This window comes from Montipora foliosa, chromosome 5, assembly GCF_036669935.1.
Source record: "Montipora foliosa isolate CH-2021 chromosome 5, ASM3666993v2, whole genome shotgun sequence".
NCBI classification, from domain to species: Eukaryota; Metazoa; Cnidaria; class Anthozoa; order Scleractinia; family Acroporidae; genus Montipora; species Montipora foliosa.
In genome coordinates this window covers 8,640,025-8,660,024 of record NC_090873.1, presented here as the reverse complement: position 1 = coordinate 8,660,024, position 20,000 = coordinate 8,640,025, and the positions used below count along the sequence as shown (strand labels likewise).

The window sequence follows — 20,000 nt, the reverse complement described above, 5'->3', positions numbered from 1 at the left end:
TCAACAGCATTTGGTTCCTGCACTGAACTTTGCCTTTGGGTGGGTTCCTCCTGCTTCTGTGTTTATGACATGTGAGGTGTTCTGTGAGTACTGGACTCCTCCTCAGGATTGTACAACCAAGCTGTTGCCAGGACTGTGTAAGGGGTCGGGTCGAACCGAGTTGAGAGATTGTCCCTTTTTCCCTGCTTCACCAGTACCTGGTCACACGGAAGAACTTCTGAGTATGTTGCACCCCTCCTTGTGTCTGCATAGGTTTTGCCCTTACTCTTGTGTTTGCTGTCTCTGTCATGCACCTCTTGTTCTACATGTACATCACTCAGCTCTATCTATCTATCTATCTATCTATCTATCTATCTATCTATCTATCTATCTATCTATCTATCTATCTATCTATCTATCTATCTATCTATCTACCGTTTATTTGCCTCCATCACAATAATTGATGATTCTTGCAATTCAGCTAGGTGACCCCCGTCGTTGGGTGTGGGGGACTATGATAGGCTGCGAAGTATGTGATCAGTTCTCTCTTCCAGTTCCTCTCCTCAGCATGACCAGTCTGGAGCCGTTTTAGCAACGAGCTGTTTTGATGCTGCACTTCACCATTTGCCTGGGGCCACTTCACAGTAACTCTGTGGTGTCTGATACCCTGCTGCTCCATGTATTCTGCAAACTCTGTTGCTATGAACTACGGTTCATTTTCTGATTTCAGACTCTCTGGTAGGCAGCGTCTTGTGAACATTTCCCCTAGGCTTGAGATAATCTTGGATGTCAACCTCGTACAAATGGCTATAATAGTCAATTCTGACCAGACTGAACTCGCCAGTTGGTAACGGACTAGGAGAATGACAGCTAAATCTCTCCATGGCCCAGTAGGTAGTGCTGTTGCTCTAATAGGTTCTGGACTGGGACGACTGACCAACTGACACCTGTAACAGGCTTTTCAGTATTTTTCAGCATCTTTTCCTATTCCAGGCCACCATACAATGCTGTCTAGCTTCTGTTTAGTTCCAACGATACCCAAATGACGTTAATGACCTAGGGATACCATTCTCAGTCTGACTTTCTTCGGGATGATGATTCTTGTCCCTAACAGTGTCAACCGTCCAATCATGCACAGCTCACCACCGCATGGAAGATAATGTTTGTAGACTAGTTGATCCGATGGCTCTCCATTAATGCACTTTCTGATTGCTGAGAGTTCTTCATCATCAGCAGATGTCTCTTCTACCTCACAAGGCGTCATTGCACTGGGTGTTGACAATACTACTACAAATTGTACATATTTCTCTGCACGCAATGAATGTTTGTATGGCTGCATCCTTAGGGATCATCTTTTGATGGGTGCACATGGTCTTCATTTTTGGCCGTAGATTACCTCTAGTGGCTTGTGGTCAGTGACAAGTTCAAATGGCGTTTCATAAAATGTTGGAGACTCCTTCTCTGTCTGCAAGTACCTCCGCTCTCCATCTGTCAGACTACAGCTAGCATGACTGATAATTCTCAAACATTCTTTGTGTCTCTGTGTCAGAACAGCACCAAGCACAACTGGGCTGGCACCACTAGCTACCTGTATTGGGGCATCCTTGTCAAAGTACCCTAAAGTCTCTGTGCTGGACAGGCATTTTTTCAACTGTTTGAATGCCTCCTTCTGCTGTCTGTGTGGTGTCCCCACTTTTGTCAGACAGTGGTTCAGAGATCATTGCTAGGACGAAAATGAACTGCCAACAGTAGTTTACTTGTCTGAGGAAGCTGCACGTCCCCGATACATTCTGAGGTTCCCTTGCACTGGTGACAGCATTAACCTTTTCTTCTGCAAAACTAATTCCACTTCCTGATAGTACCATTTTACAGACTGAGACAAACACATACACTGCATTTTACCTTTCGACACACTCATCGGAAAAATTGGTTTTTGCCTGGAGCGGGACTCAAACCCCTGTCTCCCTGATTACTAGTCGGGCATGCTAAGCCAGTACACCATCAAGGCTACCACGCTGGCGACGCAACATAGTCTATACCTTTCGTTTGCCTCGAAATTTCTCACTTTCACGTGTTCTAAGCCCTGTCTGCGGTTATAGAGGCAAGGATACACACTCAAGTGAAGAAAAGTTGGGCCCTAGGGATCCCAACGCTGCTAAGTCACCTCATTAATCTGTTGCATTGCCAGCGTGGAAAAGTATTCCCGACTAGTAATCAGGGAGACGCGGGTTCAAGTCCCGCTCAAGGCAAAAACCAATTTATCGGATGGGTGTGTCTCTACCTCTGTCTATACCTTTCATTTGCCTCGAAATTTCTCACTTTCATGACAGTATCATTCCCATGAATGTTAACTTGTCCATGCTGAATTGGACTTCCTCGCATTGAAGGTCAGTATGCACTCCCTAAACATCTTGATTACTCTCTCCAAGTGAGCATCGTGTTCCTTCTTGTCCTTCCCATGTACGATAATATCATCTGAGATGATCTCTTGTCCATCGTTGCCAGCAAGTGTTTGTCTGAGGCTGAATCTACCCCGAACGGCAGTCTCTTGTATCTAACCACTCCACAGTGTGTTACAAACGTCACCACTTCCCTCAAATAAGACGTCAATTAAAGTTGGTGATAGCCCCATAGTAGTGGTGTCAGACCCTTCACCACGGTTTTACCCCCAGCAGATATGGATACTTTATGCAATGGATACTTTATTCAATGGTTGGTTTTTTTGGTTGGCTGCTGTGAAGTGCATGTCATTTTATCAAGAACCATGTGACAAGGAATGACGTCATGGATTTTAAGTGGGAAATCTGAAAATTTGGGACAGATTTGTTCAGCAAGCCTTCATTTTGGAAAATGAGGTGAAGTGAGATGGAGATGGTAAAAATAAAGAGGGAATCTTCAACATCCTTAGAATCTTCCTCCATTAAACGATGTTGAGTTTTCATAATGTCTTTATGCACAGGGTCAGGCTTGAACTGCGTGAACTGTTAAGGTGTCTCAAACCCCAACCAATAAGCACAGAATTTGAAATTATTTCTATTCTACTTCAGCGGTTTTTCGATTGTGTGTCGAAACTAATTTGCGAATTGCTTTGGTTTTGCAATACTTCACTCAGTGATAGGTTAGAAGTTCTCGCGCCATTTTTTCAACCAATCAGAAGTGAAACCGAAACCAATCGTGGCTAGCACATGCACATTTCCCCGTGCTTTGTGTCGGCTATGTGGCTATGGTTTACTGGATTGTTTCCATCCCTTTTGATTGGCCAAAGTGATTACTTAGGTTTTGGTTTTACGACACTTGATTGAAACTCGCTCTATGGTTTATGTGAGTGATCTATTAATCTCTTCGACCCTTTTTCAAAAAAATTCATATGAGTTAAATAAAATTCACTTGACAGTTTCAGACGTTCACCAATTTGTCGATTGTCACTCACCATATGGACACTTCCCAGTTAAATAATATTGATAGAAATCTTTCCTTTTCATTTCCTTTGATAAGCTGTAAAGATAAGAGAGAGGTGTAAAATATTTCACAACGATGTCATCATTGTCATCATCACTTTTATCATCATTTTATTGAAGCTACAACATTATATGACCGAGGAGAAAACCTTTACTAATTGGGGAGACGACAAATCAAGTTTAACAAAAAAGAGAAATGATCTTTGCATTTATCTGGGCAAATTAAGAATTGTTTCTTATAGACACCTGAAAAATTCATGGGGCTTCAACTGGATTCAAACTCATGACGTCTACGATGCCAGTGCAATGAAACGTCCCACTCACCTGGGAGTAGGTCAATTTGCTGGGCTCATGTGCTTCCCATGAAAGGACTTGGTGATTGAAATTTACATTGTATACTTTAAATAGACAAAAGAGGGAAGTGATTCTTGCACTTATCTGGACAATTTAAGCAAAATAGTATTTAATATTGTCTCTGACACCTGAAAAATTAAGGTGGCTTCCACAGGATTTGGACCAATGATCTCTGCAACGCCAGTGCAACGCTCTACCAACTGAGCTACAAAGCCACTCTGAGACAATTGCATACATCGTCCAGATAAGAAAGAAAGGATCACCTCTCTTTTGTCTATAACCCACTTTTCAAATAAACATTTAATTTCATAAATCAAGCTAAAGCAGGTCACATATGATGAAAATTGAAAAATGTCAATTTTCTGTGAGATGGAAAAATCGCAATAGGTGGCGAAAACCTTTCGCAGCAGACTAGAGAACCAACAAACTCAATCCACATATGACGTTGAGTCCAGGAATCCAACCTGGCCCACATTGATGGCAGGTGAGTGCTATCACTGGGCCAACCCTGCTACCGAACCGAGACCTATTGTTAAGAGATTGCAAATCTGGAGAAACATTGTACACAAAGTGGATAAAAGAGCAATCAAAACAACTGACCTGTACACACATTAAGATGACAAGAATCACATTAAGGATGAAAGACGATGACACGATCATGTCCACAGACCTCTGAGGACCTCGCCTCTGAAAACAAAAATTGTCAGTCAAGTCCACATATTAATGATCAACAGTACAGCCTGCTAAACTTAATTTGTTTTTCACTTGATTCAAATATCTAGAAACGTACTGAAAGTCATACTTAAAGCTACAGTTCCTTGTTTTTTCCAGTTCAAATTAAGATTGAGAGACCAAGCACTAATTCTACACCCAGGGTCTGGATAACAAGGCAAATATGGTGGCGAATCCTGTCAGAGGATTTTTCTTATTCTGACTGTTTTCAAATTGGACTAACACGGAGTCCTCTTTCTTATTAACTATATGATTGCCTCCTAATCTAAAAGTCGATTAAGTTTGTCATCATCAAACAAGCAACGCTTTTCACTGCCATAAAATTGACTGACGCTGATTGGCTAATACTTGGCTCTATCGTATTTCTTGACATTAGATTGGTCATTACAAAGTATCCACATTTTTTAATTGGACTCCAATTTCAGACAAAAAAAAGGACAATTTTTTAAAAACCAAAATTTAAAGAAAAGTCCATCTGCTGGCAATATTGGATTCAGTGGAATCTCTACGATTAAAAGCAAACTTACCTTTAAGAGCGATCTGAGCGACAACCATGTCTTTATATTACGAACTTTATGAAGACGAAAATGTGGCAAACCAGCTCGACGAGATTTCCTTGATGACGTCAGCCAGCCAAATAACTTGGCGTAAAGACAACGCTGAAAAAAATTGATTATCTTACAACAGTGAATCAACCTGATTTAACGTCCTACACAGTTAGTTGCAATGTGAGGCAAAACTCCAGTTCAAAATAGTGAATAGAGGGCTTAAAGGCCCACCTTCGCCCAAAAGTCATTGCGGTAGTTTGTTTTTGTTTTTCAAATGACGACTTGTCCAAATATGTGATGTGATTGGCTAAAGGCACTCAGGCGAATCACGCGGGAAACAACATGTCAGATATTTATGAAAATTTCATGTTACACGAAATTCAGTCACAGTGTGCAATGACTTTTGGGCGAATGTGGGCCTTTAAGCAAGGACGATGACGATGGCTACCAGAACGCCACAAAACAATTGTTTTAATAATAAAAAAAACAAAGGCTGTGCATACTTTGCACGTGCGTTTGACAATAGAACATTTGTTAGACATGCACATGCACCAGGCATGGTTATGGCAACGACGACGTCACAAAATGATACCATTAGTGCAAAAGCAAAAATTATCGTGCCGTACGTGTGTCCAGAACAAGCACATATTTTTGAGGTACTCTGCATAACAATGATGCGAAGTCACCAGATTTGAGCAGGCTTTTGATGAAGTGAGCACACAACCTTTCATTCTCTATTCTTACTCCAAAGCTGGAGGATAAATTCGATTCTTGGTCTAGTGGTCCTGATCAAATTCCAATGTATCCCGACTGGGATACAATTCTGCAATTGTTCCCCATGCCAGATACAACAGCATGTGTTTCTTTGTTTGTTTTGCTGCGATTGTTGAAGGGAAAGTCTAAATTCATAAAAACGCACATAATGTCTGGTCCTTCGGGTAACTAGTTAGTTTTGTTTTCCCTTGAGTCCTGATGTTTCATGAGATGAACATCCGGAATCTCGGGAAAACAAAACTAAATGTTTCCCTCGGACCCATACATGAAGTGCACAATGGCACCTACATGTACAGTCCTTCTCAGGTCAACCCTCACCCCAACGATCGTATTTCATCAATTTTTGATAGGACTCCCGAGCAAATGGACACAACAACTCCCAACATTGTTGGGAGTTGTTGGTTCTGCAGATGTTGGATGGTGTTGACAGTTGCGTGCAAATGGGCGCAACAACTCCCAAGATTGTTGGGGATGTTGATTCTGCAGATGTTGGATGGTGTTGACAGTTGCGTGCAAACGGGCACAACAACTCCCAACATTGTTGGGGATGTTGGTTCTGCAGATGTTGGATGGTGTTGACAGTTGCGTACAAACGGGCGCAACAACTCCCAAGATTGTTGGGGATGTTGATTCTACAGATGTTGGATGGTGTTGACAGTTGCGTGCAAACGTGCACAACAACTCCCAACATTGTTGGGGATGTTGATTCTGCAGATGTTGGATGGTGTTGACAGTTGCGTGCAAACGGGCACAACAACTCCCAACATTGTTGGGGATGTTGGTTCTGCAGATGTTGGATGGTGTTGACAGTTGCGTACAAACGGGCGCAACAACTCCCAAGATTGTTGGGGATGTTGATTCTACATATGTTGGATGGTGTTGACAGTTGCGTGCAAACGTGCACAACAACTCCCAACATTGTTGGGGATGTTGATTCTGCAGATGTTGGATGGTGTTGACAGGGCAAACAAACGGGTACAACGACTCCCAACAATGTAAGCACATGCAGTGCATTATGTTAGGATATGACCCACAAGACTTTGTAAACTTACAAAAATTCGCTTACCATCTTGTTTTCAACATGTTTATGCATTGCTATCTAGTATGCAATGCGTGTGCAAAGCCCCAACAATGTTGGACGAGCTGTGCAAACGGACCCAACATTGTTGCACTACGCTTCCGCAATCTTGGAACAAAAGAAATGTTGGGAGTTGTTGGCTCAAAAGTTTGACGAGTTTCAAACTTCGCATAACAACACCCAACAACACGCAACACGGCGTGCAAATGGACGCAACATGTAACACCCAACAATGTTGCATCCGTTTGCAAGGGGTTGAAGTGTGAAATTGCAAATTGTTTCCTTACCTCCCTGTACGATTTCTCTGCGACACAGAGCAAGAAGAAAAATGCAAAACTCAAGAAAAACCTCTCCAGCATGCTGATGACAACAATAACACGGGACCTGAGAACAAACCAAAACTATGCTTCAGTATGAGTGGGAAACAGTACTCTACAAAGACACGAAGATGTACCGCATCAAAAATTTGAATAATCCAGAACACAAACACCTAGAAATCACTCGATTGGTATAAGAAGCAGCCCTGTTTTAGCTACGATCTGGACCAATAATACATCCATTGATTTCTACATGAATCCCGAGAGCCCTTTTAATTGTTGCAACCAAACCAAAGACATAGAAAGTACCGTAGGACTCAATACAATTGTGACTCACTCTAATTATGCTGGCTACACAAACTTGCATAGAGATATGATTGGTTCAGTTAATGCCAATGTATCAATTGATTAGCCAGATTGGGTTTGGCCTGTACGCAATTTCTCACCAATGAATGAAATTTAAAGCGCTGACAGCATTAGTTGTGGCTCGTGCACACAATTTTCCATTGACCCAAGACACTGGAATTATCTTTGATGTACAGGTGTATGATTGGTTCTCTTGGTTATATATGTATCACCTGATTGGTTAGATTTGTTACTTTCAAATTGCCTTTGGTGAAAGATTAGGATCAGGCTGAAAACTCATAACAGCACTTTTAAGAGTTACAACTGTGTTCATACTGCTTGTTGTTATCGCATTACAACTGATATTACGCAGATGTTTTGTACAGGCATTAGCTCCTTAGATTAGTTTAAGATCTCTCGACTTGAAAATTAAGTCACTTGGGTATACACTCCTAAAAATATGAAGTATCTCAACTCAGTTGGTTTGGAAATGCTTTCCCAATCTTCAATGTCAAAATCATAACAAAGTTCCAATAATTGCATTAGTGCAGAGCTACAATTTGATTACAGCTGGTTTACAGTAATGCAGCATTTGACATACTTACCAAACTGAATAGCCAAACATTATACATAAGAGGTCTTCTGTGTTATTTGTCAAGAGGTCTCCGAGCTTCCCCTAAAATGTAAACCATAAGTTAAAGGATTTCATAAACACAAAATTGTCCAGTAAACAGTTGGCTTTCCCTGCACAACCAAAGACATTACTGTAAAGGGGCTGATTGATTGTCTGTCTCATTGTGCTGTTCTACTCTTAAGCTGAGAAACGAGTGCAGGCTGAGTGCAGGCACTGAATATGACTGAATTACAGACTGATTGACTAAAAGACTAAAAATGAGCCAAGCTGTCTGACAAGCCGACTGACTAACCACCTGGCTATGGTTAACACTAACCAGTGCTCACCATACTATATTTTTTGATACTTCTAGGGCCCTGTTTACAAGCAGGTAGTGTAAACCTATGGCTAGGGTTACCCTAGCATGAGGGCCAAAGATAGCCTGGGTATACAGGCAAAACTTCATAGGTAGGGTTACCCTACCACCCGGGACAACTTTGTGTGCTTGGTAACCACCAGCATTGCAAACACAATGGAAACCGCTAAATAGTTGTACTGGAAGGGCAAGTTGTCCCTAGCAGAGCATTTACAAGGCAGCTAGGGTAACCCTAGCACTCAGATAAGGTTACCCTAGTGCCAGGGTAACCCTAGCTGCCTTGTAAACACGTCGATGAAAAAACGAAGAAATATGTGAGAGCTAGGGAAACCATCTTGCTAGGGTAACCCTAGCACTAGGGTTACCCTCCCTTCTTGTAAACAGGGCCTTAACCAATGATTAGCGCTGACCAGGCTTTGACCAACCAGCCCCTGAATAACAGATTTATCTAATATAAAGTCATACTTTAATAGCTTGAAATCAATCTGAAATACTTGCCCACAAGAGAACAGAGAAAACCTCTGACCAGGGGAGAATTAAACCCACATATGCTAAATTAGATCACCGTTGCTCTACCCACTGAGCTACAAGATCAGACGGGAGCAGGGTGTGGGTATTCCAGATGTCATTTCACTGATGGCAATGAACTTTGGCAAGTAAGATGAAGGGTTGTGTTTAATCAAATGTTGGCCGTGCATCACTCATACATGTACTGTATTTCAATAGAGACACCTGTTTGAGTGTAATTAATTTTAAGTGCTATACTCTATTTTACCCATCTAGGCCCTAGTAAAATGGACCCACTCAAGGGCAGAGAAACACCCTGAGCAGGGTGGAGATTGCACCCAAGGACTCTGACCTACATGAGCCAAGGAGATTGTGAGTTGCATCTCCACCCTGGTCAGCGTTTTGATCTGCCCTGGTGCGAGCCCATTTCCCATTATTCTGGCTAAATCCCCCTTACATCTCCCTGTGAATTCTGTTTCCGTGAAACAAATCTTCCCCTCCACCACCCAGTATAGTAATTCAGTTGTTTTTCTCTACAACGATTTTCTTACCCTAAACCTAGTTCTGTGGATTTTGTCACATGTGGAATCCAATGAAGATTTTAAATAACGTGCTCTCTCATTAGCTGGGTATCAATTCTTACTTCTAATCTTTTGCTTTAATAACAAAGGAGCTCAGCCTCCAAGGTGAAAACAAAAGAAATAGCAGTCATAGGAATGCCAAGCTGTGCTACTACCTAAGTTTGATATGGATCAGCTAGATTGCATGGGAATAAAGCCAGCACATAAAATTACTGTCTAATAGATCTCTCTGTTGAAATGTGTTACAGGGAAAACCTTTGAACAATTGATCTTTGTTTTCGTTGGTTGGTTCATTGAATGACTGACTGACTGTTTGATTGATTGAATGACTGAATGATTGATCGATTCATTGATTGATTGATTGAATAGTTAAATGAATGATTGAAAGAAGATTGATTGATTGAATGAATAATTGATTGATTGAATGAATGATTGAGAGATTGAATGATTGATTGATTGATAAATAGATTGATTGAATCATTGAATGATTGATTCATTGATTGAATAACTGAGTGACTGAATGAATAATAACTGAGTAATAGTAATAATATTTTTTACAATGACTGCACAATTCTCGCACACTCATTGGCTAATTTTTATTGTCAATAAGCTGACAGACACTAAAATTTATAATTTATGTGATAATGACGATGTTGCTCGCGTCAGATTGAAGTTGCTCGCATTTTTGTGTAGCGTTTTTCACATGTTTTGACTTAATTTTGACCCCTATGCCTTTTTTTATTGTAAAAAGCAAAATATTATTGATGTCAGTTTTTCATGAGTCTGTCCTGTTATTGACAATGAATTTCGTCATAACATTGTTAAAGTAGTCTGTGGATCCACTTGGCTATCGCCTCGTAATGCATGACATCCTAATCTAAGCCTTGTCAGGCTAATTCTGTGTGCAGTGGCTTTGTTATTTGAATGTCAGGTAGTTTTCAAATTGATAATTATTCTTGACTCCTTTTTGTGTAAATTTCTCTCTTGAACTTGTTGATGACTTATTCTGGGTTTCAAACCAGTTCTGTAAATATTAATTCCTGAGGATTTCTTTATAACTAATCGTACATTCTTGATGTGTTGCTGGTTCTTTTATTTTACACTTTTTATGGATTTCTTCATTCTTTTGTATGTCGAAGAACATGGAGGCAGTGTGGCCCAGTGGTTAGGGTGCTTGCCTTGAGATCTGGAGATCCCGGGTTCAAGACCTGCTCTGACCACTTGCTGAATTTGTTCCTGCTAGTCCCTGGTTCAACTTCCCAGCTGCACTGGTAAATAGCCAACTGGTTTGCTTCTGGCCAGTTGGGATTCTTAACAGTTGTTGTTGTTGTGTTCTGTTGTTTCGTTGATTGTTTCAGATTGGCCCTGAAAAGCCCCTATGGGGAGTGGTCAATTAAGTATGTATTGTATTGTATTGTATTGTATTGCATGCTTCAATCTCTGCTACATGTAGTAGCTGAAGATTTCATGACGCTTTTCTGTTGATGCTTAAAGGGTACCACCTGCACTCTGCTCTGCAAGCAATATTTTCTGTATACCATGAAATGTTAACTTTAATGACTGTTTACAAAACTGTATATGTTAATTGTACTTTTGTCAAAAGGTGTTTAGTATAATAGTTCCGGTCCCTGAATTTCGCATGCATAAAGTAAGATGGGTTTAACCAGGGAATTAAAGAGTTTGTTCTTATAAATTGCCATTGTTGCCGTTTCCGTGCTAGAGAAGGATTGATTTATTATCGAGAGAAATTTAAGGGCTTTTTTCCTCCAAGTTTCTCTTGCATAGGTGTAACGACCAGATGACATCATTTCTATACACAAATGTACCTAAATATGGAGAGGTAGTTTCTAAAGAAACTGTGGTGCTGCGTCGGTGGGGAAGTAGTATACAAAAATTTGGTTTTATCAACGGAGTTGATAATGTAAATTGGCCACCGTACAGAGATTCTAAAAGCTTTTAGAATCTCTGCACGGTGGCCAATTTACATTATCAATTCCGTTGATAAAACCAAATTTTTGTATGTACCTAAATATGTTTGTTTCTCAACAATTTCTAAGTTTCATATTTAAAATTTACCTTGTTCTTGTTTTGTCTGTTACCACTGAATATAATAATATGCTTGACTTTTTGGTGTTGACTTTGAGCTTCCAATCCCAAGCATGTTTATGAATTTCATCAAGCCGGTTGTTGAAACCCTTCTGGAAAAGGGTTGATTACTAGCAAATTATCTGCATGTATTAAGCAGTTTAGAGATTGATTTCCTAACACCAGACCAGGGCATTTGTTCTGTTTAAAATATTGCGGTAAATCATTCATAAATAAAGAAAATAAAACTAGAATTAAACCTTATCCCCGTGTTCGATGAAAATAGGTCTAGTCTGTGTGTGGGTACTGATCAATTTTAACACAACTCTTAATAAAGGAATGCATGGACTTTATAACATCGAAAAATTTTCCTCAAATTCCGTATTTGTGTAATTTATGGATCGTACTGCAAGGCCATACACTATCAACAGCTTTTTTGTAATCAATGAAACCAACATAAAGCTCTTTGTGTTGTTTGGCGTATTTATGGAGTAGTTGAGAGAATAAATAACCTATCCATGGTTCTAGCGTTTGGTCTGAACCCAAACCGTTCTGGATTTAAAATATTGTGTTACTCAATAATATAATATCATTATAAACTTATTCAATCGGTTTGTAAAATTGATGTAAACAGCTGGTTGAAGTGATTCCTCGGTAACTGTTTGGGCATTTCTTGTCACCTTAAAGTTTCTTTTTGTATATCGGTTTTATGACACCTACATGTATGTTCCACTCAGTTGGGAAGGTGCCGGTTTCAATGATGCCATTGAATATTCTTTTTAGAGAAGACAAGAGGTCATACTGTCCATGTTTGATCATTTCCTTAAGAAGAGTGTCTGTACCAGGTGCTTCTTTATTTTTGAATTTAGAAATTTGATCATGAATTTCTTTCTCACAGTGATCAACCCATTTAAAATTTCATCTGACATAGTTTCGTCAAGATTGTTTGAGGGATTGACAGCTGTGTGTGATTCTTGGGTTTCTTCTGCGTCATAGAAAAAGGTTTTGAAAAATGCTTTATCCAATCTTCAGGTAAAATATCAGAACTTTTGTCAATCGTCTCACTTTTTCAAACTTTGTTTATTAGCTTCCGGATATCTTTGCCTTGGTTGGAATTGAAGGTGATTTTTATTATTATCTTTTTTACGTCTTTTTACAAGTTTTTTGTATTTCTTTTGAGAACAATTAAAGTACGTGTATTCTTGTCGCAATGATTGAGGAGTTGTGTGATTAATTTTGTTCGAACGTTTCTGCAGTGTTTTCTTTAACTGTCTGCAAGTATTATCATATTGAACCATGGTGTTCTGTACTAAAAGATTTAAGCCTCTTTTGAGTATTAAAACTCAACAATGTACTTATGAATTTAACTTTAGATTCTGGCTTCCAAAGTGATTTGGTGAAGCGGGTTTTGCGAAGATGCCTCTGCCCTTGGAGGTTCTTTTGGGGTGTTGTTGCTGTACATGATGGCACGATTATGGGAAGCAAATTTAAGAGGGATAGGGCAGTGATCAGAATATGGTGTCAAAGCTTGAACTTGAAATCCTTACACTGTGCTTTGAATGATTAATTAAACGGATTGAATAATTAATTGATTACATGATTGATTGAATGATTGATCAATTAATTAATTAATTGATTGAATGATTGGTTGATTGATTGAATGAATATTTGATTAAGATTAACAATTAAGTTAATCAGCCTTTGAACAACTGGGCCCTGGTATAAATGCACCGACTACACTCCCAGTATTTTGGTGAGCCCACGAAAATAGTCAAAATACAAGAGACAAGTAAAACTATCCCACGATAATACACACTAAATCAGCCAATAAGCTACTAAATTATTAAACAACTTTTTTGCACTATATTTTTTGCAATTGAATTTTAAACAACCATCAGAACCACAATTACTAGTCAAACCGGTTCTGAGATCTACTGTAAAAATACTCATTTTGTGCGTTTTCTGCACAATAACTGATGTAGATGGGTAACTGAAAACCATTCGTATCCATCGTAGTAAGGGAGAAACCAATACTGGAAAGAGCATACTATTGTACTACTCACTGTTGTGTTGTAAAGGCGGAAAAGCAATGGAATAAATGCCAGGGCAACAGAGACCACGATGGAAAATTGCACATAGCCATTGTGACTTTTATGGGTGTCCTAAAATGAAATGAAGTTAATAAAAATAATGAAAGAAAAACTTTCAACCTCTTTTTTCCATTTCATTTCTTTTCAATAGAGCATGTTAAAATGGTTAGAGATGTACACATACGCCATTCCAGAATAGCCTTTGCCCTGTTTTCAAATGAGTATGAACTGCAAAGTCTTTCTTTTGAATGTTAATTTTGTTCAGATAAAACGTGGAACTACATGTACACCTCAAAAATTATGCTTCGACGGAGACCGCGGAGTGACTACAGTCCACAGATTTTTACTGTCCCATACGCAATGTATCACTCGAGTAATGGTCTCTGCGGTCCTTAAAAATAATGAAACTGAGGATGCATACAACTCGGAAAGGGCCCAGTTCATCACAATTCACATGAGGAACTTACCACTTTATTCTTGATAGCAGTACTTATTTCCATGAGAGTGAGTTGTGCTTTTTTACATTGATTTCCTTCCCAAATAGAGACCATAACTGTGAAGGGAGAAAAAAAAGCCAGTAGTAGATGGTACAAGCCACTCACCAAAGGTGCTCAATGGTGCTGCCACAAAAAAAAGTAAGTTCTTCAACAGGTGCTAGCTTGTGAGTGACTTGTCTTGCTGCATATGTGGATGATCACAAAAGGTCAAAGGAGCATTTTCACAGACGTCTGTGATGTTATGAGATGCATCTCAGAAAGCTGAGCTAACTACATGTATTGTTTTTCCCAAAAGGTATGCTTCTCGCTACTGGATAATACCGGGAAACGTCTTCAGCAAGGTGTGTTGCAACTTGAATTGAAAAGTGGCTCTTTTATAGTGTTTGCCATGTGACCATGCCTTCGGATAAAAGCAAGGCTAGACTTAATCTTTCTTTGCAAACGAACCTCACTCTTTTTCATACGACAATACAAGCTAAGGTTGTTAGCAACAGAACATGATTTAACAGATTTCCTACAAAAGCCACAAAGTTTGTATGACATTGACGTCAACTCCAAACTTACTCTCATTCAAAGGGCAAGTACATGTAACATAGCACAAATTACTCTGACAGTCCACAACCTCATGTTACATGTAGGTCCTGCGAATGTTGCCCACAGGTACCATGTTACAAACTCACACTGGTCAGCTGCCTTCCTACTCACTCAGTACCTTTCTCAGCTGTAGGTGGTGGTGTTGGACAGGATTCGAGTCCTGGAGATCCACTGCCCTGTTAAAAAATGTGAAAAGTTTTCCCTAAGAAAAAAAAATATATCATCACCCAAGTACTAATTAAGTGGACTGATTTTCCCTTGGGCACATATTGTTCTAGCCTTTTCGACTATCTTTCATATAACATCATAATTATCTTTTATCTCGGAATTTAAAGTAGCTCGATGTAGCTAGTATCTCCGAGCATTTACCCTCCTGACCATGATTCGCCACAGAGAACAGACCACAACACCGGGAACTCCACGCCCTACTCTTTGTGAACAGTTTGTGGGTTCTTTGACATCCCACTGGGTCATGAACATTGAAGGTTTGTGAGACGAAGTCAACAGGTTTTCTTCCTTATCCGACAAAACTAGAGAGTCTAATCATTTGCAGATGTGATTAAAAAGGCAGCACTTTCTCCTCCGCCATATACATAACTCACACGTTATTTTTGTATTGTTTTGGTGATTATATCACCATAGCTCGCATAGCTTGCAGGACTCATTATTATGCTATTCCTCGTACATGCATATGTAATTAGCCTGCTCTTGTAAACTCTTGTGCAATGTTGTAGCTCTTGCCTTTTTTCCTTCATGTCTTTGGTAATAACTGAAACTAGTTACAGTCTGATCGTTCTGAGATTTCGCTCAACTTATTGGTGTGGTGGCAGCAAAACGGTCTCAAAGAACCCACAAAGACAGGGACGCCAAAGTGTTCTTCATTTCTAGCCGTCTCTCCCAGCGATTTAAACTGTCTGGATTTAATGTTCTGAAGTCATGACTTCTCACAGAGTGCCGAAGCAATGGTTGCTTTCCTCGACCGAGACTATCACATCTATCGAAGCCTGGGAGAACAACTTTAAATACATTCTATCCCTTGACCCAAATTTTACTGATTTCCTTACTAACGGATTGTCGTGGGGTAAGAAAACAAACACTTCACCTCTTCGCGGTTTCACCAACGATCCCTAATCCGTTTCAACGGCAAGAAGAAGAACTGCCGCTCAAAAGGTAGCACACTTGGAAATGATGCTTGGGCAAGTCGTGAATTATGCCCCAATTATTTCCTGGAACTCCATCATTAAGACCTCAACGTCTGTTAACAGCATTTGGCAAATAATTCGACAACATTACGGTTTGCAATCCACTGGCTCCTGTTTCTTGGACCTTGTGTACATGTATATTTCATTGAAGCCTGATCAATGCCCCGAGGATTTATTTCAAAGCTTAATGGCCTTCGATTCATTGAGGACAACCTTCTCACTACTCTAGCGGAATCTCCCACCATGGTGAAACACCCACAGTCAATGAAGAAATGTCACCGACTCTTGAAAACTGTGCTGTTCTGACATGGTTATGCTTACTACCACCCCAGCCTCCGTCGAGACGTTAAGCAGCGATATGGAACAGCTACGAAGTAGGAATCTAGCTTCGGTGAAACCTGAGATTTCTCAACCTCTCGACTCTATTTGACGTACTCCAAACCAGTGAAGAATCAAAGGTCTTATGCTCCGCCCCTCTTACAGACCACCACTTGTTTGTCTCTGCTCAACACAGACCGCCGCCTAAGCCGCGTGCCTTCAAGGCTTGCCCACTCTGCCAGCAAGCTGGTTGCCCTGATTTTCATTCTCATTTGATCCGCCAAGTAGCTGGTCTTCAACCGCACAAGACCTGTTATGATTACCAGTAAAGCCTTGACCAGGCAGACCCGTCAGATCACTATGAGCTGTCAAGTACGCAGGTTTACGCCTCCTCTGTAGGTTTGGCCCTACCAACTATGGAACCTCCTGTCTCTTGTAGAGTAAATGGGTCTCAATCTCCATTCCTTCACGCCTTTTATGGCCACCATCCCTTGCATCTCACAATCAATACCAGGGCAGAGACTAACACGGTGAGGGCTTCCCTAGCTAAACAAATAAGGTCACCAAAAGCACCCAAACCCCTTTGCAGGCTGATGGGCATACACCATTATCTGTAGTGGGTGAGACTCGCCTTCCTTTGATCCACCGTGGTAGATCTCTCACTCTGGAAGCCCTCGTGGTTGAAGATCTGGATGTCAATGTTCTGGCAGGAACTCCCTTTATTACCTCCTACGATATCGCAGTAGCTGTTCCCAAGCCTCTCGAGTCCATCACACCGTAAGAGCCTGTCATCTCCTCCGTGCACCAAACATGAACACCACTGTTTTGGCCCAGTAACTTCCTTGAGGTCGACACACCTGTAGATCTCAGTTACGACTCCACAATTGCCATTGATCCCTGCACGGATTCTGTCTCTTCCAGTCCCCGCAAACCCACTCACGCCGGGCCTCAGCCTCACATCATCCAAGCCATCGGTGGTAAGCTAAGATTCCTAAAAAACACTGAGGAACCCCAGCTTGTCTGTAAAAACGACCACTTCTGTCAAGCTCTCCTTGCTGTACCAGAACCACCCAGAGTCTCCTCTTCAACCCTTGTCACCAACTCGCCAAGGTTAACAGTTTCTCCTCTATCTCCTTCTGAGTCCGTTCAGATGGACCCGAGCGGTTTGATGTCTCCCTACAAGAACGCTGCATTCACCTCTCTCCTGAAGGAGTTCCAAACCATCTTCGATCCGAAAATTGCGGGTTGCAATGGAGCTGCCAGTCCGATTGAAGGAGTTGTGAACATGGGTCCTGTCGAACCCCCTCTCCCCTAATGCAAAGGGCACGTCCCACAGTACTCGCGTGACCAACTGGATCTACTCCAAACTACATTTGACGAGCTAGAGTCCCGAGGAGTGTTCAGTCATCCAGAAGATCGAAAGGTAGTGGTCGAGTACTTAAACCCATCGTTTCTGGTGAAGAAGAAGAATGGCGGCTTTTGCTTGGTTACAGCGTTCACTGACATAGGCCGTTATAGCAAACCCCAACCCTTGCTACTACCGGACGTAGACTCCACCCTCCCCAAGATCGCTTGCTGGAAACACATCATCGTCTCTGACTTGTCCCAAGATTTCTACCCATTCTCCCTTGCCAAAGCTTCCATTAAATACTGTGGCGTAGTAACCCCCTTCAAGGGTGTTTGCGTGTTTATGCCCTGTGCCATGGGAATCCCTGGACGCTGTGCCATGGGAATCCCTGGACCTGAAACAGCCTTAGAAAAACTTATGTGTTGTGTCATGGGAGATCTTCTCCAGGAAGGTTGCATAGCTAAGATAGCCGACGACCTATACTGTGGTGCTAACTCTTACTGTCAGGAAGTCCTCTCCAATTGGAGGAAAGTCCTCTCGGCTCTAGACCGCTGCAATCTTCGCCTCTCTGCCACCAAGACCACAATATGCCCTTTTTCAACGACCATACTCGGCTGGATATGGTCCCAGGGCTCACACGTTCTTGTTATATTGTTTCCATGATTATATCACCATAGCTCACATAGCTTGCATGCTTCGTTATTATGCTATTCCTCGTACGTGCAAATGTAATTAGCCGGCTCTCATAAACTCTTGTGCAAAGTTGTAGCGCTTGCCTTTTTTCTTTTGTGTCTTCGGATAATAACTGAAACTACGTAGTTACAGTCCGATTGTTCTGAGATTTCGCTCAACTTATTGGATGTCAGTTATTCTAAGACCCTGAGTGTTGATCCAGCAGAAGTCAAACTCATGAAGTCCTGCGTGGCAGCCCAGTGCACAACCAACTGAGCCAATGGTGCCGGTGGAGTTTATGAAATTTCCAGAAATGTTCTGGTAGGATACACTGACATGTAGCTTTACCATGGTGAGATGCATTTTTTGTTGATAATCTGAAATTGTTGGAATGTTCTTAACAGGGGTAACAATTTAGGCTTGATTATCTGCAGCAACTGTCCCTGGAAAGGAGCCCGTACCCTGCTGTATGAGGACTTGACTCAAGAGAGTGGCGGAAATCAAGCTTAGTCACACCAACGACCTCCCAACAACTACAATCAGTGGCAAAAGTAGTTGGGACGCCAGTGACAGAATGGACCTGAAAACCTCTCAGACGTCAGAAACTAAGCATAGCTGTCAAAATTCCACTGAAAGCTTTAAAATACAAGTCCCTCCCTCCCACAATCAATGTTAAAATAGAAATATAACGTTTGCTGTCTAATTTCGTAACAAATTTAACTCTAAGGTACGTGCATTACATTAGAGCTTGTGACTCATGAATTTTCTTGAAAACTCCACGCCATGTAAATTATCCCCCACAAGCCGTGTGCGAAAAGAAACAACAATCCCTTTGTACATGACAAAGAAATGTTTTTAAAACTTATGTTACACATAGTTTTCTACCATTAAGCAACTTTATGAACAATTTCACAGCCAATAAAAGTGCCCATGCATTACATACAGTAGCTCTCACTTTACTGACCCTTGTTAGAAGAAACAGACAATCATGCAGTGGCAAAAGTAGTTGGGACGCTAGTGTCAGAATTGGCCTGAAAACCTCTTAGATGTCAGAAACTAAGCATTACTGTCAAAATTGCACTGAAAGCTTCAAAATCCCCCTCCCCCAATCAATGTTGAAATAGACAAGGAAATGTATGTTCACTACTGGCAACATTGTTCTGGGGGAGAGGGGGCAATTTTTCAAACTCAGTAAGAAAACCAACTTCAAATGGTGAGTGTCCCAAGACTGTCACTGATTGTAGGTCAGACACTACTACCACTAAACTAGAGGAGACTCATAGGAACAAACCCATTAAACTACATGTAGGTTGATGTGAAAATGACATTGTCCTTCTATACCACTAGGACTGGAGTGAGTGGGTGAGTGAGTGAACTCTATTTAAGTGTCATTCATTCTAGCATTTTCTGCACTTATCCAAGTGCATTAGTTAAGGTTTATCTACCTATTATCAGGCCTGAGACTACTTAATTGAGTAAGCAATGCCTGTTTGGCTAAACATCCCTCAGCTACATGTACTAGCAACCAGTCT

The 20,000-nt window shown here is 41.0% G+C and overlaps 1 protein-coding gene and 1 non-coding gene across 4 annotated transcripts in view; both read right to left on the bottom strand.

Annotated features, from left to right (window-relative positions):
• LOC138003562 (protein PHTF2-like) overlaps nucleotides 1-20,000 on the bottom strand; it is a 52,328-nt gene that overhangs the window by 8,994 nt on the left and 23,334 nt on the right. For all 3 annotated transcript variants that reach the window (XM_068849679.1, XM_068849680.1, XM_068849681.1), the window contains 8 exons: nucleotides 15,047-15,104; nucleotides 14,305-14,390; nucleotides 13,811-13,909; nucleotides 8,191-8,261; nucleotides 7,211-7,307; nucleotides 5,051-5,182; nucleotides 4,392-4,478; nucleotides 3,410-3,474 (listed from right to left, as the gene is read on the bottom strand). In XM_068849679.1, coding sequence (XP_068705780.1) covers nucleotides 3,410-3,474; nucleotides 4,392-4,478; nucleotides 5,051-5,182; nucleotides 7,211-7,307; nucleotides 8,191-8,261; nucleotides 13,811-13,909; nucleotides 14,305-14,390; nucleotides 15,047-15,104 — 695 coding nt within the window. The remainder of the gene's footprint in view (nucleotides 1-3,409; nucleotides 3,475-4,391; nucleotides 4,479-5,050; nucleotides 5,183-7,210; nucleotides 7,308-8,190; nucleotides 8,262-13,810; nucleotides 13,910-14,304; nucleotides 14,391-15,046; nucleotides 15,105-20,000) is intronic.
• On the bottom strand, nucleotides 3,934-4,006 carry Trnaa-ggc (transfer RNA alanine (anticodon GGC)). Its single transcript has one exon. It is a non-coding gene; the product is annotated as a tRNA-Ala (tRNA).